This window comes from Ursus arctos, unplaced genomic scaffold (assembly GCF_023065955.2).
Source record: "Ursus arctos isolate Adak ecotype North America unplaced genomic scaffold, UrsArc2.0 scaffold_1, whole genome shotgun sequence".
NCBI lineage: Eukaryota > Metazoa > Chordata > Mammalia > Carnivora > Ursidae > Ursus > Ursus arctos.
Genome location: NW_026622763.1, coordinates 38,080,361 through 38,107,522, shown reverse-complemented (window position 1 = coordinate 38,107,522; position 27,162 = coordinate 38,080,361). Strand labels below are relative to the sequence as shown.

Here is a 27,162-nt window from a genome sequence, read left to right as displayed (position 1 = left end):
AATGCATGTGGGATCCAAACAAATGGAAATGGATCAAGTTCCATTTTTTTTCTTTATGTTTAATAGATAGAATCTATCTTTAAATGGATCAAATTCACCTAAAGACAGATTCTAACTGGAATCAAAATTAAAAACTTAATTAAAAAATAAAGATAGAGTCTATCTATTAAGCCTTAAAAAAAAAAAAAAAAAATCCAGGGGCTCCTGGCTGGCTCAGTTGGAAGAGCATATGACTCCTGATATTGGGGTGAGGAGTTCAAGCCCCATGTTGGGTATAGAAATTACTTAAATAAATAAATAAATAAATAAATAAATAAATAAATAAACTCTTAAAAAAACACAAAAGAATCCAGCCATACACTGTCTGTCATAGACATATTAAAGCAAAGGATATAGAAAAGTTGAAAACAATATGAAACAAACCCTGTCTGCTAGGTTATAAATATTTTCCCAATATCACATGTGTTTATTATATTTTTGCCACAGATAAATTTTAATTTTTAGGAAATCAGATTTAGCAAAATTTTCCAAAAGGAAAATGGCTCTATTGGTGTCCTGCTTAAAAATACCTTTCTTACTCCATTTTTTTTTTTAATATTCACATATACTTTCTTCTAATAAGGTTTATGGTGTTTTATGGGTTATATCCTTGGTTCACCTGGAATATGACAAATAGAATATATATATACATATGTATTTATGTGTGTATGTGCGTGTATCTATGTACACATAAGAACATATACATATTCAAATACATATAAAAACCTGGGAAGTGGATACTCCAACACCACTTATTAAATAACTAATAATGACAGATTTGAAATGCTGCTTTTACCATATTCTTTTTTTTTTTTAAGTTTTTATTTATTTATTTGACAGAGAGAGAGAGACAGCCAGCGAGAGAGGGAACACAGGCAGAGGGAGTGGGAGAGGATGAAGCAGGCTCCCAGTGGAGGAGCCTCATGTGGGACTCGATCCCAGAACACCGGGATCACACCCTGAGCCAAAGGCAGACACTTAATGACTGAGCCACCCAGGCACCCCTGCTTTTACCATATTCTGAATTTTAGGTATTTAGATCTATTTAGATATATTTAGGTCTATTTCTAGGCTCTTTTGTTCCACTTATCTCAATATTTTCTTAGTAAACTATTTGAAGTAGATTTAGAATACACTTTAATATCTGATAGATCTTTATTCCTTCTATTATTATTCTTTTTTAAAAATATTTTATTTATTTATCTGACACAGAGAGAGAGCACAAGCGGGGGAAACAGCAGAGGAAGAGGGAGAAGCAGACTCTCTGCTGAGCAGGAAGCCTGATGGGGGCTGATCCCAGGACTCTGGGATCATGACCTGAGCAGAAGACAGACGTTCAATCAACTGAGCCACCCAGGCACCCCTATCATTTTTTTTTTTTTTTTTTCAGAATTCACCTGGTAAATCTCATAGGCTTAGTTTTCCAGATAAACTTTAGCATTATTTTTCACGTCCCGCCCCCAACTCCTGTCAAAGAAAAGCAATATATTAATTAAAATTACATTAAATTTCCAATAAAATTTTAGTAGGACTTTGCAGTCTGGTCTAACCAGTAGTGTTCAGAAAACTGCAAACTTTCACCTGTTGCAAGTCTACTATCCTGAAATAGGATTTTCTCTCTGTCATGGCGGTAGCGGGGTGGAAGCAGAAGGGGGTGAGGGTGCAGACCTGTAATTCCCAGAACACGCTATCTTCCCTGGCTCTCTCTCTCTTCTGTTCTTTTTCTACAATGCACACACCTCCGCCCTCTCATAAACCTTTACTTCGGCAGAAAAGTGTCATTGTTCTTTCATTTATGTCCGGGAACCTGGAGGCTCTCTCCAAGGTTAAGACACTTGTAGAAGCTCATAACGCTAGCATGTGATCAAGCCAAGACTAGATCCCACTTCATTTTAATTCCACAACCTGTATCCTTAATCACTGGGCTATACTGCGTTAGACATGCAGAAACCGAGAACCGAGGAACTACCAGACACATACATTCATAAACATAAAGGTATGTATATCTGTTTTTGAACAAGAGAATTAACATTTCCCTCCTGCAAGAGGCAGTCTTCTCTGGAATTTGAATTAAAAGCTATAAAGGTTAAATTTATAAGCCAGATTTTAAACCAAAAATGCCCTAGGTGTTCCCTGATACATACAGGTAAAGTCACATAAAAGAACAAAAAGAACTGAAAAAAAACACCTTGAAGAACCCTGAGGGGGTGACTGTATTTATCAGATTCTCCTCATTCCAGCTCTCCCTGGGGGCAGAGCCCCTCCAACTGCACTTCAAGGCTGGGCTCCTGCCCAGAGACCGGACCCAGTGTTAAACAGAGAAGCGATTTCTATTGATCCTGGAAACCTGCAGAAGAACGTGACGAGAATTGTGCATATTATGTTTATAAAATCATATTCCCAAATGAAACAGATGAAAATTGATTCCCAAGAAAATGCAGAGGGTAAGAATGCAAATAAATGTTCATTAGGAAGACTTCATGACTTTTCCTCTGCCTTCTGCCGTCTTTGTTTATCCATTACCAAAATTGCATTTGGCCATAGTGTTTCATCAAAAAGCTTGTGCAAACATTTCTATACAAGCCCTTTAACATCTAGTGGTTCCCCCAAAACTTTGATGTCCTGAAAAATCTAATTATTACTGGTAACTTTAAAAGATCACAGTAATTTATTTTTGTCAAATGTGACTAAAGATTAATGGATACAATCAGGAATAATTTGGTAAAAACATATCAAACACAGAGAAAGCAAAATTTGTTGTTAAGTGAAGCATCAAATATAATAAAAGAGCAAATTCCATGAATGAACAGCAACAATGCACAATTCATTAACCAAATGCCCATGATTATTTCACACTTCAGAGGGCTACTGATATGATCAGAAATTGTAGTAAAAGGATAAATACAGATTAACTTCAGCATCTCTATACATTTTAATTATAAATCCTACCCCCCCAAAGGGCTACCAGCATAATAAAAGAAATACAAACTAAGGTTTATCCATCCCTCTTATAAGGGATATTCCATAGATATAAAGCTCCATATATATAATAAGACATTCAGGTAATCATTACTAACTATAAAAATTTAAAATCTGGTCAACAGCCAGGCTCTGGAACCTCTTATCTTCCCAAAGTCATCATCACCACCATCATCACCATCACTATCCTCACAGGACCATGGTCACCTGCTCATCACTACCGAATGTCCTTCACTGCCCCCCCCCCCAAATGCAATTGTTCAGCAAAGATGAACACACTGTAAGCCCCTGGAGGACAAAAACCACATTTTATTAATCTGTTTATTCTCAGAGCTGGATCAGTAGTTGACTCACAGTTTTGTTTTGAATAGGAAAAACAAACAAAAACCTTGAAACCTAAAGAATCATTCACAAGAACATCCTTGGGATGAATTCTTCAGCCATTAAAAAGAATGAACAGCATAGACATGATTAAATATACTGTTATTTGAAAGTGATACACTACAAAGTAATGACTATAGTATAATCTTGTCTAGGTTTTGAACAAGATACAAATCTAGAAAGTGAGATTTTTTAAAAGGAGAAAAGGAAGAAAAGGCACTGAATAGGGGTCACCTCTTTATCATTACCCTCAGTCCTGCGACCTACCCTAATTCTTTGAAGGAACCTGGCTCTCCAATACCCCTCAACTCCCCTACCAGTTCTAGGTCTCCATTTAAACAATCCCCTCTGCCTTCATAGAATCTTTTCTCATTTTCTCCTTCTATTACTAATATCCAGTCAGTTCTCCATTCTGCATTCTACTCTGTGCATTTTCTCTTCCTCTGCTCTAAGCAATACCAGACACACACACACACACACACACACACACACACACACACACACACACACAAGTATCCTGCATAGAAAACAAATTTCCATTTTCTAACCACAGCAAAGTGACCCCTATTCCCTATCACATTCTCTGTATGGCAGGTCTAAATCTTTTCTACATGGAAGTCCCCTACTCCTAGCCATAAGTGGAACATCTCTCCTTGTTTTTGTGTGAAGAAAAGCAGTTCTTCATGGTCACACGAGCTCCCTTTTTTATATCTTAGAATCTTTACCCTTTGTTTTTGTCCCTGAGAGATGTCCCTTACCTCCCTGCCAAACCTAAGACACATCGTTGATATCCTTGTTCCACACGTTGCCTTCTATTATTTGTATATTAAGGTTCTCCTCTGTACAGGCTTTTTCCTCTGAGACCACAGAAATAATTCAGACCGTTCCTCTCAAAAGAAAGAAAGAGAAAGGAAGAAAAAGAGAAAGAAAGAAAGAAAGAAAGAAAGAAAGAAAGAAAGAAAGAAAGAAAGAAAGGAAGGAAAAGGAAAGAAAGAAAGAAAGAAAGAAAGAAAGAAAGAAAGAAAGAAAGAAAGAAAGAAAGAGAAAGAAAGAAAGAGAAAGAAAGAAAGAAAGAAAGAAAGAAAGAAAGAAAGAAAGACAGACAAGGGGAGGGGAGGGGAGAGGAGGGGAAGGAGGGAGGGAGGGAGGGTAGGTGGATGCAGGAAGGAAGAAAACAATTGTACATGTTGCCTTCCTTCTTGCTATCCTACTATACCATCAAGTTACCTCCTTGCTATTTTGTCTGTCTTAAAAGCTTATGCCCATGCCAGCCTATCCATTCCTCATCACCAAATCTAATGCTCTTCAACGTCTCAAAGTGGCCTATTCAGTGAAGTCCAAAGGCCTTCTTCTGGCATACCAGGCCCAGTCCTGCCTCCCCATCTTCTCTCATATCCTCCTCTAACAGTTCACGCTCCAAAGGGAAACGTGCTGTCTCCCAGAGGCACTGACTCCATGCTTTTCCTCCTGCTCGTGCCCTCAGATTGCAACATTATCACCAAGCAATGTTTGCCTATTAAAATTCTGCCTGTGCTAAATAGCAGCTTGCTTTCTCCTGACCATCCTCTGCAGATACAACGCCCCTCAGCTTTATATATCCATAATGCCCATACACCTTTTGAAAAGCACATATTTTCCATAATGTAATCCAGTCTATACAGACAAGCAGAATTGTGAGCACCTTAAAGTGTCAACTGTCAATCCAGTTTGCATTCTCATTAGTATCTTGTATACTGCCATGCATCCAACAGGCAGTCCGTGAATATTTGTGGAACGAAAATTTTGAAAAACTGCTATATATTCCAGTCCATAACACGAACATAACTGGAAGCACCAAAAAAATTATATTTTTCTGAATCCTACTGGGGAAATGACCTGCTAGGACAGAAAATTGCCACCGGATCAATTCTAACTCCTGGGAGGGGGAGCCCCAAATAAGACCTCCCATTACATTACAAACATGCCCTCCCTTTCCACTCTCCTCCCCAAGCCTCCAGGGGAGAGAGGTGAGTTCTAATTCCTTGAGATAACTGCAACCATTCTTTCCAGCTGGTTTAATATGTCCGAGGATAATGCGGCACAAATTATGAACCAGGGATGAAAACGGAATTCTATGAAAATTGGGGCCTGCCTGACAACACAATAATAAATTCCAAGGCCTGTTTTTGAATTTATCATTATGTAGAAGTGACAAAAAGGACCTAAGCCGTGAAGTCTCTGTGGATTAAAACTTCAGTGCAGGTCCTATGCTATCACAGTAAACATAGGACACTTTCCTGTTCACGGCACATGTGCTGAAATCTTGCCAAAATTATTCATTTCTTAAGACTAAATTCTACCAGGTATGTAAGGCAACTAAGTATAAGTCTAGGGTGGATATGGCAGTAACTTAATCTGAGAAGCATTATTCCATGGAATAAATAATTACCGTTGAGTATGACACTGCAATAAATATTGACCCTTATACAGTAACTAAAATAATCCACAGTCAAAATTCCTTGCAGCAGTGCCCAGCCCAATTGGATACATCTAAGGATACCACAAAGATTATTTCTCCAGGACAACTGGTTCTAAAAGTCTTTTTGCCTTAGGGGCACCTGGGTGGCTCAGCTGGTTAAGCATCTGACTCTTGTTTTCGGTTCAGGTTGTGATCTCGGGTCCTGATCTCAGGGTCATGAGATGGAGTCCCATGTGGGCTCCCCACACTGCGTCCCTCCCCCTCCGCACCCACCTCCCCCCACCCAGCTCTCTCTCTCTCTCTCTCTCTCTCTCTCTCTCTCACACACACACACACACGTGCACACACGTGCTCTCTTTCTAAAATAAATAAATAAAATCTTAAAAAATAATAATCAAAAAAATAAAAGTCTTTTGCCTTCCTGTTAATAATGACAGTTAGAGGGGCACCTGGATGGCTCAGTGGTAGAGCATGTGACTCTTAATCTCAGGGTCAGGAGTTCAAGCTCCACGTTGGATGTGGAGCCTACTTAAAATTAATAATAATAATAATAATAATGATAATAATAATGGCAGCTATAAATACTACCTATAATTTACTGAGCTTCTATTTTGTGTGACAAGCACTGTTTTAAGCCATCTTCATGATTTCACATTTAATGCTCACAACAATCATTCAGAGAAGGTATTTTTTCCTTATTTGAAAAGTGAGGAACCTTATAGAAATTAAGGAATTTGCATGTGTGTGTGTTTAAACACATCTAATAAAGCTGCTGAACCAGGACATGTACCCAGATCTCCTTCACCCCAACCTCCACACTAACTACAGGCAAAAATCAAATTGTTTAATTAAATTTATCATATGGAAGAGCATTGGTGTTCCATACTAAAATGTCTTTCTTTACATGTCACGTTTCCATTTTTAAAGAGCTTTTCAACATGTCTTTCCTAATGCTGACCAACTGGGTGCCTGAGACAGAACTACAGGTCAGCAACGGTCTTTTCCATCATAAATTCACATAAACTCAAGTCTCCCAAACGGAAGGCCACATTTCACCGGAAGAAATGCTTTTAAGAGATACAGGAACAAAAAGAATGATTTTAATAGATTAATTCATTTTAACAACTCTTTTCTACCCTTCGCTGACATAAATGCGATTTCAGATGATATACAAATATTTTTATTTCATTAAAAGGTATTTAACTTTAGGAGATTAGAAAGAAATAAGCAAGAACAGCAACTTCACGAATTCATAGGAACCGAAAGCTTTCTTTTTTAAAGAAATTCATTTGCGTGGAAAATACCAGCTATGTTTAATTGTAAAATTGTGCAAGTGCCTAGATTAAGAAACTATGAAGGTGCTTCACAACAGAAACGTGACCTCACTAGCCTAGCATGCACACCGCATGTTTGACTGGGGGCGAGGGTGGCAGGGCAGGAAACCTCCATCTGGCAAACATCCGCCCACGTGGGGACTCACCTCTGGTGACGGCATCCAGCGCACAGCCACACCCTGTCGCTCCTCCTCCAATGACGAGGATATCGAATTCAGACATGTTTTGCAAAGTCAGCAGCTGCGCTTCTCTGGAGGGAGGCTCCCTGTTCACAGGTTCGGAAACGCACTCCGCGGCTTCCACATAGGCCAGGTTCACCTGGTGTGAAAATCCAAAGTCGGCTTTTAGTTTTCCGTGGGGCGCGCCCATGCAGTACACCTTACAGGACACTGAAAGTAGAGCTGTGTGATGGGGACCAGCAAGGCCAAAGCGAGACCCTGGTCCACAGTTCACACGGAGCTACCGGACGAACTGCCCTGGAGAAAAGAAAAGTCCTTACAATTCGGGGAGGGGGGGGGGCATATTTTTGTTCGTTTGTTTTAATAAGCCACAACTATTTAGGCAGGGAACACCTAGTTTCAGATTCAATAGCTCAACTGCTTGTTTTGGTTTCATAAACAGCCAGGTTCAACTATTTCCCACACTGTACAGCAATTCCCAAATACCTAGTCTAAGACAATTTATAGGAGAACAGAAGGAAATGTTTTACCCCTTAGCAGTAATTCATTCAGATAACATTTAAAAGTGTTGAAAGGAGGAGGAAAAAAAGCACTTTATGCCTTTCTGCAATTTCTTAAAAGTATATGTTCTTCATTTCTTAATTCCCCTGGCAAAAATAGATTCTAGAGCTTGGAGGGCTATGAGTTTCGGTCACTATAATTAAAAAAGAATCCATTTAATGAAAGTTATTATCCTGTTTATTTTTTTTTTTTAAAGATCTTTTTTTTATTTATTTATTTGACAGAGATAGAGACAGCCAGCGAGAGAGGGAACACAAGCAGGGGGAGTGGGAGAGGAAGAAGCAGGCTCATAGAGGAGGAGCCTGACGTGGGGCTCGAACCCGGAACGCCGGGATCACGCCCTAAGCCGAAGGCAGACGCTTTAACCACTGTGCCACCCAGGCGCCCCTATTATCCTGTTTAAATGATCAGCTATGGCCAATGGAAATATTTTTTTTAAGGATTTTAGTCAGAGGTTTCCCCATGAAATGTTTTAATTTAAAATTATAGATTTTATATATTTACACTATTTCAATTTTTGAAAGCTTTAACAATAAAATAATTAAAGCCAGCTATAGCCCCCCCAAAGGATAATGACCTTCCCTGTTTCTAGTTTTTCTTTCATTAGAAGGTGAGTTATTGTCCTTAACAAAAAATGATGGTCTTAAAAAAAGAGAAAAGTAGTTGGCAGAAATTAGAATAAAAAGCCCAGAAAAATAGATAAGTAAAATGCTAATACTAGGTTTAATCACTATAGTGAACAGTGCTGGCTAGTGTTGCTCTAACAGTTATCCACAGGGATGTCACTTCTATTTTCCTTCCTCTAAATCACAGCATCAGTGTGACACTGGCAGTGTTTTTCCCAGTCTGCTGTAGGGGCCACATATGAAGTTCTGAACCACAAGGCCAAAGCCTGTTCAAGAAAAGGAGACTGTAGCTCCAAACAAGATATTGTTCTGGTTAGTGATTTTTTTAATTCATTTAAATAAAATAAACCAAGTTGTTCCTTAAAATTGAATTTAATTATTACTGGGCCAATTGAATTTCTACAAAAATAAATCTAGAAGCCATAGAGGACGTTGAAAGAAACCAGATCCAAGGGTCCTAGCTTTGGTCTCAGCGCTCTTGTTTACCAGTATGTGACTTTTGACACATTATCTCCCTGGGCGTTGCTTTCTTCCTTCGTAGACTAGGATAAACCCCTGTGAAGTCTCTAGCTCCACATCTCTGAGTCATCCTCAGTGTGATGGATGAATGATACGAGAGCAGTTGGTAAACTGTAAAGTACCACCACAGAGTTGTCGTTATTACTTATTAAATAATTTACTCATTTAATGGAAGGTAAAAGGGAGCTTCTAAAACACACTTTACTAAGTCTCGTAAAAATAAAAGATTATAATCAGGGGCCATAATTTTTCAGGCTGTGTAATCCAGATGCAAGCCACAAAAATCTTATTCTCCTTTATACAACTCCTCCAATTATCTACTAATAATCATTGCCCCATGTTTACATTTACATACATATTTACATACATTTACAGTAACTAAATATATGTCACTGCTAGTTTTGGGGAACATGACATTTTTCTGTCATGGGCTTTGCCTTCTATCATCAAAGGAGGAGGAGGAGGAAGAGGAGGAGAAGAAGAAGAGAAGAAGAAGAAGAAGAAGAAGAAGAAGAAGAAGAAGAAGAAGAGAAGAAGAAGAGTTATATATATACATATATATACATATACATATATATACATATATATATGCAGTATATACAGATATAAAAGTACGTAGAAAGAACAAATACCAAAGTGAAGCAAAGAAGCACCAGGCTATGACCGTTCTGGTCAGGGAGGAAGGGTCTTTCCTCTGAAGATTCAACTGGGCCATGACAGATGGGTAGTACTTGGACATAAGACTGACAAGTGACTAAACTGCCAGAGCATTTTCACACATCAAAAAAAAAAAAAAAAAAAATGCTGACATTTTCTGCTTGGTAAGTTTTATAGAAATACTCAAGAAATAAATTTAAGGACTATATCATGATATACGTAATTAGAACTTGGTAACACTAGGGATCCCTGGGTGGCTCAGTCGTTAAGCGTCTGTCTTCGGTTCGGGTCATGATCCCAGGGTCCTGGAATCGAGGCCAGCATGGGGCTGCTTGCTCAGCAGGGGGTCTGCTTCTCCCTCTCCCTGTGCCTGCCGCTTCCCCGCTTGTGCTCATTCACTCTCGCTCTCTGTCTCTGACAAAATAAATAAATTTTAAAAAATAAATTAAAAGAAAAAAGAACTCGGTAACACTAAAAGGCCCCTGTTCTACTCTGCTAACAGGTCATACCTATGAGTATTAAACTGAACTGAATTTCTTCCTTAGGAAGTATGCTGGGTCTGACAGGCACCCCTCATGCCTTGTGGGCTTCTCATTCCATGGATTGCACTGTTTCTCCATCTTTGTTCCTTGTCTCAGCCTCCCCCCCCCCCCGCCCACCCCAGTACACTCTATCCTATCTCACCTTAAGAATAAAAAACGCCTCTTACATATGTTTTTACCATCCTAAAAATTCTGGAAAGTCCTATATACCCTTGCTTTTTCTACTGCTTCACCTCCTACTCACTCAACCAACTCCTCAATTCTTTCTAATCTGCATTTTCACATACACACCACCACCACCACCAAAACTGACTCATGTCCACTTGGCTGCAGAATCCAGTCAGCACATTTTATCCCTCATGTTAGCTGTCCCCTCAGCACACAACTTTCTGTTCACTCCCCTTGGCCTCTGAGACAACTGTCTGAGCTAAGTTCTCTCTCTCTCCAGCCTCTCTTAAGCACACTCTCCTAGTTTCCTCTGGAGGTCCCTCTACTCCTCAACATTAAACACTTAGGTTCCCCTTGGGTCTCTCTCCAGAGAAACTCTAGAGAATTTCTTCTACCTCCATATAGTCATATAACTTTATATCACACTGACTTCCAATTTTCCTCCCCTATCCCAGAACCCAGACATCAAACTACCTACTTGGCACCTCCATTTGGATGTCTCATATTTTTCTCAAAATTGAAACTTTTTCCCTGTCAATGTTCATCAGGGAAGGTGCCATTTTGCATCTACTTGCTTGTGCCACTCTCTTAAGTCCCATACCTGATCAATAACTGAGTGCTATCAATTCCGCCTCCTAAAAAAGTCTCAGGCCCAGTCACTTCATCTTCGCTGCCACTTTTCAAGTCACGGTATGTTCCTTTTTCCCAATACTAATACAGTATCTTCCCACAGGTCTTTACACATTCACCATGCCTACCTCCAAGTCAGTCTCCATAGTGCAGGTGGGGTCGTCATTTTAAAACCCAAATAATGCCATTTCCATGTGTAAAAGCCTTCAAGAGCTTCTGGTTTAAGCTAGATTATAGGCAAGCATCTTTACTGCAGTTTCTAAGATTCTTCACAGTCTTTTAGAGTAGGTTGAACTTAACAACAACAACAAAAAAAAAGTGGACAATACCAAGTGCAGCTGAAGATACAACACGATTGGAACTCTCTTATATTGCTGGTGGAAATGCAAAATAATACAGCCATTTTGGAAAAGTTGAGTTTCTTATGAAACTAAACACATACTTAACCATCCAACCAAGCGACTCTCTCCTGGGTAATTACTCAAGAGAAATCAAAAGCTGTGTTCACACAAAAACCTGTAGCGAATGTTTCAGTGGCTTTATTTATCACTGGTGAATGACTAAACAAACTGTGGTGTATTTATGCAATGGGACAATAATTGACAATAAAAAGAACAAACCACTGATAGACCTGACAATATTAATGGATCTCAAATGCATTCTGCTAAGTTAGGGGTCAGCGAATTATGGTTTTCCACCCAAATCTGGCTGCCGTCTATTTTAATAAACCAAATTTTATTGGCACATCGCCACACCCAATCATTCATGGATAGTCCATGACTGTAATAGCAAAGTGGAGACGTTGCAACAGAGATGGTACGGCCTGCAAACCTAAAACATTTACGACCTGGGCCTTTACAGAAAAGTTTGCCAATCCCTGGGCTAAACGAAAGAAGACAGACTCAGAAGTCGCTATATGACATGATTCCATTTACATGATCTTCTGTAAAAGCAAAAGTATAGGGTCAGAAAACAGATCAGTGACTGTCAGGGTCTGAGAACAGGGGGAGGGAAACACTGACCACAAAGAACATGAGAGAAATTTTGAGGAGGATAGAAATGTTCTCTAATTTCACTGTTGTGGTGGTTATATGACTGTATGTACTTGCCAAAACTAATAAAACTGTATATTATATAGGATGAATTATACTGCATAATATAACTTATACCCCAAATTATACCTCAATAAACTTGACTTTTATAAAAGTAAGCAGACATGTGTAGATAGCCAACAGGTACATGAAAAGAAGCTCAACATTACTAACCATCTGGGAAATGTAAATCAAAACCACAATGAGATATCATGTGATACTTCTCAGAATGGCTAGTATCAAAAAATATAAGGGGCACCTGTGTAGCTCAGTGGGTTAAGCATCTGAATTTTTATTTCAGATCAGATTTTGATCTCAGGGTTGTGAGTTCAAGCCTCATACTGGGCTCCATCGCTGGCATGGAGCCTTCTTTAAAAAAATAAATAAAGCTGTTGGGGCGCCCGGGTGGCTCCATCAGTTTAGTGTCCGACTCTTGATTTTGGCTCAGGTCATGATCTCACGGTTGTGAGATTGAGCCCTGAGTTGGGCTCCACACTGGGCATGGCGCCTGCCTAAGATTCTCTGTCTCCCTCTCCCTTCGAGCCACCCCCTCTCCAGAATGAATGAAGAAAGAAAGAAAGAAAAAGAAAGAAAGAAAGAAAAGAAAGAAAGAAAGAAAGAAAGATCTTCTTAAAAATACAAGAAATAACAAGTGTTGGCAAGGATGTGGAGAAAAGGGAACCCTCATGCACTGCTGGTGGGAATGTAAATTGGAAAACAGTAGGGAGGTTCCTCAAATAATTAAAAAATAGAAATATCATATGATCCAGAAATTCCACTTCTGGGTATTCATCTGAAGAAAATGAAAACATTAGTTGAGTGGACAACAAAGATGTGGGGTGTGCATGTGCTTGTGTGTATGAGAGAGATATTCCATTATATATATGTGTGTGTGTGTGTATATACACACACACATACATATACATACACATTATATATAATATATATATATGTATGTATGTATATATATATATCTACTCAGCCATAGAAAAGGATGAAATCTTGCCATTTGTGACAAAATAGATGGGCCTTGAGGATACTATGCTAAGTGAAATAAGTCAAAGACAAACACTATATGAATCTAAAAAACAAAACAAACAAACAAAACGGAAAAAGCCTCCAAGATACAGAAAGCGAACTGACAGTTCCCAGAGGGGAGGGTGTAGGAGAGATGGGCAAAAAGGGATGAAGGGGTTAAGCGGTATGATCTTCCAGTTATAAAATAAATGAGACACAGGGAGGCAATGTACAGGGAATATAGTGGATAATATTATAACAACTTTGTATGGTGATGGATAGTAAGTAGACCTACTGTGGTGACCATTTTGAAATGTACATAAATACTGAATCGCTATGCTGTACACCTGAAACTAATACAATACGATATGTCAATTATTCTTCGATTAAAAAAAAAAGCAAGTGTGTATATAGTATTTATGTGTCAGGCACTATTATAAACATTTTACTTTTTTCTACTCATTTAATCCTCACAATAACCGCATGAGTGAAGTGCTATTATGATCTCCGTTTCACAGAAGAAGTGACTGAGACAAACGAAAGCCAAGTATTGGGCCGTGATGAATGCGGCTCATATAGGGAAGAGCCGGGAACTGCACCTCCACAGCCTGCCCACACACTGGGTTTTATACTGTTACACCACACGGACGATATAAAATGTGAAGAAAAAATAAAGAGACAGACTTATCAGTTAGAATAGGTGAGATATCACCGGTTACCAAATGCAGGAAGTTTTTGGGTTTTTGGTTTGGTTTGGTTGTGGATGCTTTTCTGAAGAGTTCTTCCAAAAAAATTTTTTAAAAAGACACAGCACTATTGAGGGTAATTTATTTAATTTCTGACACTACATTTAAAACAACATTTTATTTTTGTTTATATTTTTCCCATAAAAGCCGGGAAGTGTTGCAACTGAGAAGCTAAGCACCAAGTTTATTTTAGAGGCAGTAAACACAGCCTAAGGCCCTACTTATAATTATGACAAGAGAGAGACTCATATGGCTTCATATGGCTTTGAGTCTCAAAAACACATCTGCACTCTACCTTCCGTAGAATATGTTGGCTGATGGCAAATAAAGACGAGGAAAGCAGCCAGGATAAGACAGTGGTGGTAAGTAACAAGGTGCTTTAAGAACAGAGGTATTTGTGCTCCAAATCTTCTCAGACCAGCTGTTTTGCAGGCAGTTTGATGAAGCAGGAATCTAGGAGATAAGCCCCATTAAAAGACTGACCCAGAGATTCCGGGAAAAACTTTGGAACAACAAGATACCCTAAATCATCTGAGAGACCAAAACTCATGTGTCCATAAGAAACACCTGACCCACAATCACTTACTCATCCCATCAACATGTATTAGAGGTCCTCGGGAAGTCTATAGACTGGAGGACAAAACAAAAAGATAATGACTCGATCATAATACTGCTTAACAGGCAGATTTAAGATAGAGAAGAGGTTACAAGAGCCACGGGAGGCATGCCTCATCCAGACCTGAGAAGGTTTCCTCGAGATTACAGCTACATCAAGTCAAGAAAGAGTAAGAGGCATTAGATGTGTAACAATGACAGGAAAGGAAGTGGGAACAGCATGTGCTAAAACCAGAAGTCATGCCAATGGCTTTCTTTGCTGAGCACACTACTTTCTGAAAAGCAGGAGTTGCATAGCCAATACTTAAAAATTGCTCTGTTTCCCATAACAATGATTTCTGAGATGAATGTGCTGCAAGGGCACAGCAGCTACTGCCCTTGGGCAGGGATTGTGCGTTCTTGTAAGTCCAGGGCTCCTGCTCACTGGTTTCATGCTTTTATCTCACCCAGTCTAGCCCCTGCAGGCAGAGAAGTCAGCCGACCCTGGCCTAGAGACTAAGCCCAATACTAGGATTCGGCCACTGAAGCCAGAAGGATGGAGAGTCCCAAGAATTCCAACCAGAGCTCCCCAACAAAAAAATTCTTATCCTGGTGGAATTAGGAGAACATTTAATATTACTTCGATGTTGTTATTTCTGATATTTAATTATGATGGTCTATGGGGAAGTAGGCATTTTTTTAAACTGGTAAGCAAATGTTCATCGACGTTTTAAAAAGATAAAATTTCTCCAGAATTCTGATAGTAAACACGTAGTTTTTGCCAAGAGATTGGTACCTGTGAACACCTACAGAGAAATGAAAGCCAAGTTCATAATTTTGGAGAGTTCATATCCCAGAGAAGAGAACAGGATTCAGAATGAGATCAGTTTTACTATGTCTGTGCACCATTAGACTTGCAAATTAAAAAAAAAAAATCCTAGACATTTGCAACTTCAGGTGAGACCGAAAACAAGATCTAATAATTAGTGTCTATTTCTGAAAGAAGTGCATATTTAAAGACCACAGGCAATTAACAACCAGGTTGTCCTGTAATCATGTACAGTAATAATTGGAGTATAAAGTAGAGTTTCATGCAAATCACTTCACACTGCAACCATCACTCTCACTCCCGTATTATGTGATTCAATCACATATTGTTAATGGAACTGTTAGATTTAAGGGAAATTGCTTTGCGTTTTGTTGTCACTGAAAAAGACCAACAATATTTGTATTTTCCTAGAAAGAAGACGCAACCTGCATCTCCTTACAGCGAATCTTAACATGTTTTAATGGCCTTCACCTCCTGAATCACTTTGTGATTCTAAACAATGATGTTTTTTCTTGTACTTACATGACAGTAAGCAACACTTCTCACTGTGAACATCCTCGGTGAGGGCCTGATGATTACTCTGCAGGAACAGTTGCTAATGGGTAGACTGTCATCTCCAATGGGGACCAGAGAAGAGAAAACAAGTCCTTCCTTCTGGGGTGACTGAGGTCAGAGCTCCAGTTCACCTTGAAGGTGCTATCCAGCCTTTCCGTGGCTGCAATTCATTTGAGAAATCACAGAGAAGCTCTCTTAATAGCAATCATGAGATATCCCAACGATTACATTGTAAACTTTTTTATAGGTGAAAAAGAGGGAAAACCCTTTGGCTCTGTCTGAATCTACTTCAGATAAATTCACATCATAATTGGCAACATGATCTGAGGTTTGGGGGATATGTTTTATTGGTTTTCAAATAAATATCTTAGAAACAATATATTTGGAGGAGTCTCAACTTGATATTGCTCTTCAATTCCAACAGCCTGCTGAGAACTAGAGGATCTGGAGAGGAAGCCTGAGCTCAGGGAAGCCAGAGGGAGAAGAGGTGGCTCTGGGGCTGCTGCTCCCGGTCCCCACGCTCTAATGAGCTAGCTCCTATAGGTCTCATCATTACCACAGAACGGAGGCACTCTTTGACCACTGAGGACAGTGAGTTCAGTTATTCCTTATGCAAGTCACTGAGAGAATCACAATTTGATCCCAGGTTTGACACCAAATTCCATGACCTCAGCTGTGCTAGGCTCTCTTTGCCTATGTATGTAGGTTACCTGGGCCCCTCGATCAGTCAGCCTCTCTGGCACCAGCAGTGCGGGGAGCTGTTGATGACCGTCAGTGAACTCAGAAGTCCTCGGGGCAGTGGCCAGCCTGTGGGCAGCCACACTGGGCAGTCAAGTTCTATGAAATAGCACTTTTCCTTAAAAACTTCCCTAACACATACCTCTGGAAGTGGATACAGGGGGTTCATCCTTCTCCCATCCCTTGCAGGTAAATAAAATGCTGACCCAATGAGCCAAATGATCATTTCGCAAGCTTGACAAGCCAGATGGCCTTTGGCCGCATTTTAACTTGATGTTCAAAATAGTTCTGGGTCAAATTTATGATGCACACTTTCCATTTCTCTGTGAATTATTTCTTTAAATATATACTTTCTTATAACGTTTCTATTTGTACTCGCAAGCATATAATTAGATCTCAGAAGTTCTTTGTTGAAAAACCACAAATTACAAAATAAAGGAAGTGAGTAAAATTAACATTGCCTAACTTAAAGCATCTATTTTCTTCTTAATTTGCCGAAACTCTACCTGCAGGAAGCCTTCCGAACATAAACATAATTTAACTATTAAGCTGGAAGATGGGGATTAGGGAAGGGAGCTAAAGGACTCTCCCCAAAGCATTTATAGGAAGTTTGCTCAGTCCCACAATATCCCTAAAAAGTTTCTTAAAGAGGCCTCAAAATGAATAAATAGTTGAAATGAAATGCAAAGTCAAATCAGAATGAATGTCAATGTTGCTCAGTTAGCAACAGCCTAGAAGCTCACCAGCTGTCAACGCTAATCATAGCTCAGTCGTTGACTCACTGTGTGACCTCTAGCAGTACAGTTAACCTCGCTGATTTTGTATGCCAGCAATAAAATAGCATCCCAAACTCCTCGAAGGCCTGATGTGAGTTATAACTCAAAGATATTGCCATGGCCCCACTTTGGGAGCTAAGTGTTAAATAAAAACCAAAATTATAAGGAAGATGATAGGATGCTCTTCAAAGAACATTTCCAGCTCTGTCTGCATAATTTTAGTGCTTTGATGAAACATGCCTCTGAAGAAACGGTTAACCATATAGAGTGGTTAAGAATAGTTCAAACTGGCCTTATGGAAAATATAGTGTATTCAGAATCCTCAGGAAGCTTTAGACATCAGACACAGCCCCAACATATTTAGTTGTGTTTCTAGGAGAAAAACAGTTCTTCCAGGAATCTAGGCACAGGATTCTATATAAAAGAAGCAAGTGAACGGTATAGTCTATGGCATAAACACTAATAATAAAACACTCATCAAAAGAAATGCACCTCATTTGTCAACTGGATTAGAAACTAAAGTCAGGACACAGATGTAATGGCTGGATGCTTGAAACTTTTTCTCTCCCTCAAGAGAATGATGCTGGTTTGCATTTCCTACCCTCTTAGAGCTGGCTGGAAGTGATCCAGTGGGTCCAAAGGCCCTACAATATGGCACAGCCACTGGAATAAAGAGACATAGATCCCTGAATGACTGCAAGAAACAGGTCCCCCACCTATCCTCACTGAACTGGATCGTGCGCAAGAAATAAACCTTCATGGTGATAACCCAGTGAATTTGGGGGGTTGTTTATTACACCAATTAGCATGCTCAAATTAATACACACCTATGGGATAGGTTTAGCATTACAACCCAAGTTTCACAACTCCCCTAACTTGCATACAGTCCATACACAGGTCAGAATCTTACCCTGGTGGATACGGACCCATCATTTACAGAAAATTAAATTCATACATACAAAGCTCCAAAACGACAGATCGCCAAACACAAGTCCCACTAAACCACAGTGCAGAGACATTTCTACCTTTATATCTGACATGACGTTGAAGTCAATAGCTCTTCAAGCAGGCAGGTGGGACCAAGGAGCCTGTTACTTAACCATTAGTCCCTTCTCTCCTCCTTAATATGCATTCTTCATATGGTATCTAACACACTAACACAACAGTACCCCACACCTAACATCAACAACAACAAAAATGAAGACTGTTTAAGAACAGTTGTTATTTCAGAACTTCGTAATATTTTTTTTAAGAAAAAGGTTCATAAACAATGAACCTATGAAAAACGCTTCTGGACATGGAAGATTATTTACTTAGAACAAATAAGTCTGGTAGCTGGCACTGACTCACAAAGTTAAAAGCAATCTGATAAACATAAAGCAGACGTGTCGTGTAATAATTTCAGCTACATCAGTGCTCGGGAAGATTTATATTGATTTCAATCCCACAGATAACTCTTTAGCTTAGGAACCAGAAGAATATTTATAACTGAGGTTAAATTCTTAAAGATATTAAGCATGTTCAAAAATCAAATAGTTACATCCAATCAAAGATACTACTGAAAAGTCATGTGGGAGTGGAATTTTTAGAATTTAAAAGTTCTTAATTGACATCATGTCCTAAGTGCTATGAAAGTTCTATTTACGTATTTGTGTATTTTAAAGGCTTTTTTGTTTTTCCAGCAGTTTTAGGTTTACAATACAACGGAGAGGAAGATCCAGGGGTTTTCCATATCCCTCCTGCCCTGCACATATACATGTCCTTTACCAACATCACTCACCAGAATGGCACATTTTTTACCAAGAATGAACCTACACTGACACATTATAATGTCAATAGTTTACTTAAGAGTTCACTTTTGCTGCTGTACATTTTATGGGGTTGGACAAGTGCATAACAAAACAGATCCATTATTATAATATCATACAGAGTAGTTTCATTGCCCTAAAAATCCTGTATGTTCTGCCTATTCATCCCCCACACACCCCAGGTAACCACTGATCATTTTACTGTTCCCAGTAGTTTTGGAGAACTCCATAGCGGAGTTCATTTTTTATTTCCATGTGTCTTCATGGCATGATAGCTTGCTTCTTTTTAGTACTGAATAATAGTCCATTGTCGGGATGCACCACAATTTATTTACCCACTTACCTACTGAAGGACATCTTGGTTGCTTCCAAGATTTAGCAATTATGCATAAAGCTATTATAAACATCCCTGTGCAGATTTTTGTGTGAACATAGTTTTCAAGTCTTCTGGGTAAGCACGGATGAGAGTGATTGCTGGTAAGATCATATGGTAAGAATATGTTTGGTTTTGTAAGAAACCGCCCCAGCGTGTTCCAAAATAGCTGTACCATTTTGTGTTCTCACCAGCAGTAAATGAGGGTACCTGTTGCTCCACGTCCTTCACCAGCATTTGCTTATGATTTTTATTTGTCTTCGAGAGATATTCATCCGAACTTCACGGTTCTCTATCCTCCACCAGTTTCTTTGTCCGGCAGTTAATATAAGGCCCATTATGCCAACCAAAAGCTCTGCTATGTAAAGAAATCTGGTGTTTCAGCATTCTAATTATGCCTAACAGGGCGAGGTCTATTTCAAATGTTCACATCCTCTATCAGAGAAAGGGAAAGTCCTAGATACTGAAGACCTGCTTTGTGTCAGGTACTGTCATCACTGGCTTGTATGTACTGACTCAGTGCTTGGCAGGGGGAAAAAGCCTGGGAGTCGGCAACATTAACCTTACCTTATGAAGGACCTGGAGTTCTGAAAACTTTCATAACCTGTGCACATTAACAGGCTCATTGAAACCCCTCCGCAGTTGTGTAACAGATAAATCCAGGAAGCTAAATATCTGTTCATTCAGGGGTCCACTGAAATAAGTCCCAAAGTAGACCTTACTTTCCCTAGAGATGATCATTCTATTTTTACTCCTTCTCCAATCTTATCTTTTGTATTTTGAGTCATTAGTATTATCAATCAAAAAGCTCTCCTTTATTAGAATCTCTTACAAATAATGTATTGAGAAGAGACTGAAATTACAAGTTAAAACAATGTTCTCGAAATTCCTATGGATTTTAATTATTCATGCATCACTTTGCCTCTCATTAGCATATGTATTTTTCCTCCTGAATTTTGATGATACTAGCAACAAAGGTAATACAGTTTTACCTGTAATTCAACTCACCTAACACATCACCACTATCATTTTTTCATGTTCCCTTAATTCATACACAAAACTGAGTGAATCCTAGTATTTTGTAGGCCACTCACAGATGTAGTAAATTGCTGTCTCTTACAAAGTGAGAGGCTGCTTTGCAAAGCGTGAAGATCCTGTCAATAACTACTATTACTACATCATTGACTTTGGAAAATAATAAGCCTAACTGCATTCCACATCAAGCTAAAATGGTACAAGAGAATTAAAAAAAAAAAAAACAGGCCTTTTTAAATATTTTGGTGTTTAGAATGTTTCACCATAGAATCCAACAAATAGCATGTAAAATTAATTTACCAAAAATGCTATATTCATATAACTTTTAGAAACATATCAGCCATATAAATTGAGTCTGCCATAGCTCCTAAAAACCCAAGCAGAAAAAGAAACAACAGGAACTTCAAATAAGTTATTGCTTGCAACAGAAAAAGAGTTTAAGTTAATAACTGGGATTGTCCACCTGATTATTGGCTCATCATCAGATCAGGAAGCAAGGAGAAGAGAAAACAGAAGGTGTCCGGATACCTGTTTTCTGGCCATTCTCCTACAACCTCAGATGAAGGACATACTGCTGATCTCAAAGTCTTAACGAGGTAACCCAGAATGCCAGGATCACCAGGGACAAGAGCAACTTTCCTGCTACTTAAAACCACACTTCATATTCTCATCACCTGGGGATCTAATACTAGCTCGGACTTTTTGAAAGCTTGCTATGTTCCAGAAACTCTACCAGGCTTTATTGCACTTCAGCATTCCTATGACGGAAGTACCACTGTTCTAGGTACAGAGAAAAATGATGTCCAGAGAATTTAAGAAAATTGTCCGTAGTCTTTTAGCTCTTCAGTAGAGCTAAGAGTTGGATGCGGGCAATCTTTGCCAAGATCATACCCTCATGCTAGGTTCTATCACTCATGAATGAAGGAAATTCGATCAATGAGAATCCCTGAATTCCCGGATTCTGATATAATCACTCCTCAAACTGAAAAGAGACCTTGATTTCCATACCTGAAGCTCATTCCCTGCCTTCGTATGGTACAGAAAAAAAAGAAGAGAACTTTCACATCCGGGCTTTGAGAAAGCTCTCAGTGGTTTTCAGGCCTCGCCTCAGAGTTGGCTCACAAAGCCCACTACACCTTCAGAGTGGGTAATGGAAGGAACAAACCGAGCATGTGTTACGTGAGAGGGCCCACCCTCAGACCTAAATAGATCTTTGTTACATCAACCACACCACTGGGGTTAAAAAGAAGCCCACACTATCACACCAGTGTTTCCAGTTAGACCTAGAAGGTATGAAATAAACGTTGAGTTAAAAAAAAAAAAAGTTTCAAAAAATGCCTTTGGTCTACAACGAAACACAAAAGTCTGGGGCAACCCTCAGTTAAATCTTTGCACGCCCACCCTGTTTTTGTCCCCATTCTCCCCAGCCACCCACATTCTTCCCACCTACCTGAGGAACCTTCATGCAGCCCAGGTTTAACACTCTCCACTTCCGCGCCTCACGTTTACTGGCTCTGAAAATACCCGAAACCCTCTCTCCTCATTTCAACTCCCCTCTCCATCCCCTCTGTTCTCTCATCAGCTTGGAATTAGAAGAGGAGACTCTCCCATGAAGTGATACTTCTCTTTCACTAGATATGAGGGAATCACTGAAAGAGCATCCTGTCCCAAGAGGAAAAGCGGATATCCTCCAAGTTCCTTTCAAGTAAAATTATTATTAAACTGACCTATACTAAATAGCGAATGACCAATAACTTGCTCTCAGAAATCTGCACGCCACTCCAGAGGTGTTTGCTTGCCGCATTCCTGGTGGGATTTAAGACAGTGCTATATACTCACTGTGATTATAGCTACTACTCAGCCTCCTGGCCCTTGGCATATAGCTGGTCTGGGGAGAGGAAAATCAAGAAGGCTTTGAAGAAACTTAATCACCTATTTGTGGGTGAGGAAATAAAAGGAGGAAAATGAAATGAATAGGAAGCCTCTCCAAGACCACTCAAAAAAAATAAAAAAATAAAAAAATCCTACATACATAACTGAAGGGAGGCCTGGAAAGTGGAATGCCATTTGTGGCCACGAGCCTCCTTTCTTGCAGGAGGACACAGTCAAAAAGAGTCAGCCAGTATTCATCTCTTCATCAGCTTCCTCATTGTAATAGGAAAACGTAGGTTGCTCCAACTCCAGAAGAAAATAAAAATAATAGTAATATCTCCTTAGGCCATCCCTTCTAACTCTGATCTATTTCTCTTAAAAGCAAAAAATCTCTATGGTTCTCTTGGGTCAACAATGGACACTATTGATCACTGAAAAGCAAAATACAAATTTTAATAACATGCTTGCTGGTATGGAGGGAAAGCCACACTATGATGTAAAACCAAACAACCATGCTATCACCTCTGACCCCGACCTGTCTCCAGAAATGCTAGGGTCTCCACAGTTGTCTCTAGCTCCTCACCTACAAGGGCTTTTATTCGAGCAACTAGGTAAAAGGTAAATGAACAATATCTTATTTGATTTCATAGTGTTTTCTGTTTAATCAAAAAAATGGATCTGCAACAGCATTCCTTCATTATCCCCCTTGCAAATACAAGCTTATTTAACTGTAGAATTGATATAAAAGGTTTTGTGTGAGCTGACCTGGCACCTAAACACTTACACGTATCACTATCTTTTCTGTCAAATGTGCTTTAACAATTGACCAACTTTTAGAACCAATCCGTTTGTATTTAGAATACAATCCCTGCCTGTATTTTAGAAAGGAAGCTCTGTGCTCAGAATATCAAATGAGCACAAGCTAAGAGCCAGGGGAGACAGAGCTGCAAGTGCAGGAATGCCAGCAAAATGTGCCTGAACTTGAACTCGACAGATGGCTTTCTAATACGTCAGTATCTTGGACTTTCGACACCAACTGATTCTTAAAGGAGGACAGTTTATCAGTTAGAACCATCTTAGAAAACTGGGAAAAAATGCAAAAACACAAGCCAATACGTTGAGCATTGCTCTGCAGAAAAATGGAGCATGCCTAGTCACATTTAAGGACACAGCTTCTACAAAACGGAGCCAAATAATGGGTATCAGGGGGCAGATTTTTCTCGACCATTGGAAAGTACCCCAGAATGGCTCTGATTGGCAGATATTTTCTGAGAGAGGACAGCTGAGGCCTCTGGTCATTTTATGTCAATGGCTCAAATGAGTTGTCTCCTCTCCCCCCCTTCACCTCCTTTCTCTCCTTTTTGCTAATCCCTATGGCTACATCCCAGCCTGCTACCCAAAATACGCTCATGGCAGTGGCTTTAAGGGACAGGAATCACCACAAAGGAACGCACACGCTTGGATGAATGTCTTACGCAACTCATTGATCGAATATGCCCATGGTGATTTTTCTCAAAACAGCTCGTCAGATTAAAATTATAAATGACCGGAAACTGCTAGTATCCGTTTCATTTGGCGATTCAGTGGTCGGGATGTCTAACTTAGGAAGCGGAAAAAGGCAAAATGACGCAGAAATCAGTAGATCCTTGTTTTGCCTTGATTTTACTAAAATTCACCCCTAATGTGATGATTAGAGACAGCATCGACTGTTTATTCTATGAGATGAACGAAAAATCAAAGAAGCAAAACCTATGAAACGGTAAGACCGAAGTCCGAAGTGAACTTATAAACTGTGCAGCAGAACATGCTTGCTGCGGCTAACAGACACAGACCACGTTCAGATTTAGCAACAACTCATCATATTAGCTACTGTGACCTTTGGCTCCGGCATTTGCCAACGTCATTTCGGACAGCCCTGCCTGGTAAAGATGGCAGAAGTAACTTAATCCATTTAAAGCCCATGTCCCAAACTGAACTGCACTTTTGAAGTAGCCTCAGCAGAAGCAGCATCTTTTCACCCTGATTTTAAGCAACCAAGGCAATATTTTTAAAGGAACAGTGCATCCAGCATGACCCGGGCATGAGCACGAGCCTCAGAGCACGTCAGTCAATTAAGGCCTGCAAGATATCCAGCTGCGGAAACCTGAAGGGCAATGTGCTCGCAGGTAAGAATGAAAAAGACTAACACAACGTATTCAATTCCCTCCATCTTTAGGAGGAAGCACTAAAAATGAGCTGTTTTCTTTTTTCTTTTTTTCGGGGTTTTTTTTGTTTTGTTTTGTTTTGTTTTACTATAAGCCAGCAAATTGATTCTTCCCAATAGGTGTTTTTAAAGTAGTATTTCTCACTCAGGACCTGGGACCCCAAGCAATGTGGCTGGCTCCGCTGCCTCGGAGCACAAAGAAAAAACCGAGTGCAAGACAAGCCATGGCATAAAGGCTCTTCCAAAAAGGTATGAAATGCGTAGTGAATAGATAGCCCAGCTGCAAACAGCTTCCCAAATTCCTTTACCTCCTTCTGTGAGTCGGGAATATACCACGGAGCTGATACCGTAAAATGCCCTAGAGACATGGGGAGGGGAGAACAGGAGGCTAGAAATCCTAAGTACTGAGGCAGCTGCCAGTATTTCAAGCCGAAAAAGAACAAAACCAGTCACCAAAATCATTTCCTGGCATCCACTCGGCATAGTTGTAGTGCAAAGGGAAAAAAAATAATAAAATGAAAATGAACTGAGCACTTTAAACTATTCAGAAACTTTCTACCAATCTCATTTCATGGTGCTCTCCCATTAAAGATGTGATCTCCCATTAAAGATGTGTAAAAATATAAAGTAATGCTACATAAGTTAGTAAACCTTTAAGCAATAAAGCCAAGATTCAGCATTGGGCCTTTTGTATAGGCCCTTTTCCATTTCCTGTCTCAGATGCCTGCCTGCCTTCTAATAAGACAAACTTTTGGCAGGAACACAGAAGGTATCCAGACATTTGGATGAATTGGACAAGGAAAGTCTAAATGAACAAACACTGGCCTTTGGAAATGAGGCACTCTTTTAAAAACCAGAGTGCCAAAATAGAAGCGAAATAATAGAACACTTTCTGATAAAGAAATTTACTTTTTAAAAAAAATGATACACACAGAGTTGTCAAGGATCTTTAAGGTAGTACTCCAAGTTAGTGTCTGTCAGATCAAGTCGAGAGAGTAATTTCTAAACAAAACCGTTAACAAACACACGCCCCATGTGCAGGTGTTTAACAGATATAAGTTTCATAGTATAATCAATACATGCATAATTACTTACTTGCTTCCTTCTGTAATGAGCAAATTGAGAGAGGCCTAGAATACTTGCAAGAGCACCGCCTCCAACAAGAATAGTCCCTTTCACTGCCTTTTGAAACGCCATTTCTTAGCCTACAAAGAAAAACAAAAAGGAAACAGAAAGAAGTGAATTGGGATTTTTATCAGATAACAATCCCCATTATAAAAAGGGACCCTGCAAGATTCTGAAACGATGTTAAGCTAGAAAACAAAACATAAAATAAGGAAGTTATCATGGGCCAAAAACAACACATGAAAAAACGGAGACAAGGGAATTGACCACACAAAAGTCACCTTCCAACAGGAATTAAACAAAGAAAAGCAAATTATGAGACAACTGAGGATCTTTACACAGTAGAGAGTGAAGAGTGCCATGAAAGGAAACGGTACCGCGTGACTCACAAATCTGCATGCCGAACTTGCCAATGTGTTCAACTGCTAACCCCCACAGGGAGAACGGTGGAAGGCCGTCACCAGTGGAGACAGTGAGCCTCACGTTCACCTCAGGTTCTTTGGCGCAGTTTAACTCGGATGGTGGCACAACTCCCTTCCTGGGCTTTCCCCTCCTAATGAAGCTCTCACCAGAGCCCAGAGCCAACGCTTGTGCATTCCTGTCCTTAAGCGTCTACACTTGACAGACTGAAGTCAAAGGAAACCATGCCTTGATCCTTTCACAAAGCGACAGAAGATAATTCCTAGTGACTGCTATAATTCCTTTCATTAAGGGAACTTAAGAAAAAAAAAGTTTTCTTCTAGCCAGGGTTGCACAGCACCGCAATTTCAAGGGGAAACTCTCCATATCAAGCACTCTTTTGTTTGTTTGAGAGAGAGAGAGGGAGGGAGAGGGGCACCTGGTGGTTCAGCCTGTGAAGCCTCTCCCTTCCTCTCAGGTCATAATCTCAGGGTCCTGGAATCCAGGCCTATGTTGGGCTCCCTGCTCAGTGGGGAGTCTGCTTCTCCCTCTCCTTCTGCCTCTCCTCCCCAACCGACCCTCCCTACCCCCCTCTCCTGCTCCTGGGGCATACTCACTCTCTCTCTCAGATACATAAATAAAATCTTTTTAAGAAGGAGGGGGAAGGGAGGGGCACAAGGCGAGGGAGAGAGAGAATCCCAAGCAGGTTCCATGCCCAGCGAAGAGTGCAACCCTGAGATCATGAACCGTGACCCAAGGGGAAATCAAGAGTCAGATGCTTAAATGACTGAGACCCCCCAGGTGCCCCTTGCTATATATTTCTAAATAAAGTCTTGCATTGTGTTAGCTCTTGACTTTCTTCTCACCTTGAAATATATATATATATGTATTAAGTATATATGTGTGTGTCTGTGCATGTGTATTTGCA

General features: G+C 39.8%; 1 protein-coding gene across 8 annotated transcripts in view; it reads right to left on the bottom strand.

Annotated features, from left to right (window-relative positions):
- Positions 1-27,162, bottom strand: part of GPD2 (glycerol-3-phosphate dehydrogenase 2) — a 136,634-nt gene that overhangs the window by 72,925 nt on the left and 36,547 nt on the right. For all 8 annotated transcript variants that reach the window (XM_026492770.4, XM_048214013.2, XM_057317861.1 and 5 more), the window contains 2 exons: positions 25,806-25,915; positions 7,338-7,509 (listed from right to left, as the gene is read on the bottom strand). In XM_026492770.4, coding sequence (XP_026348555.1) covers positions 7,338-7,509; positions 25,806-25,907 — 274 coding nt within the window. In that variant the 5' untranslated portion in view covers positions 25,908-25,915. The remainder of the gene's footprint in view (positions 1-7,337; positions 7,510-25,805; positions 25,916-27,162) is intronic.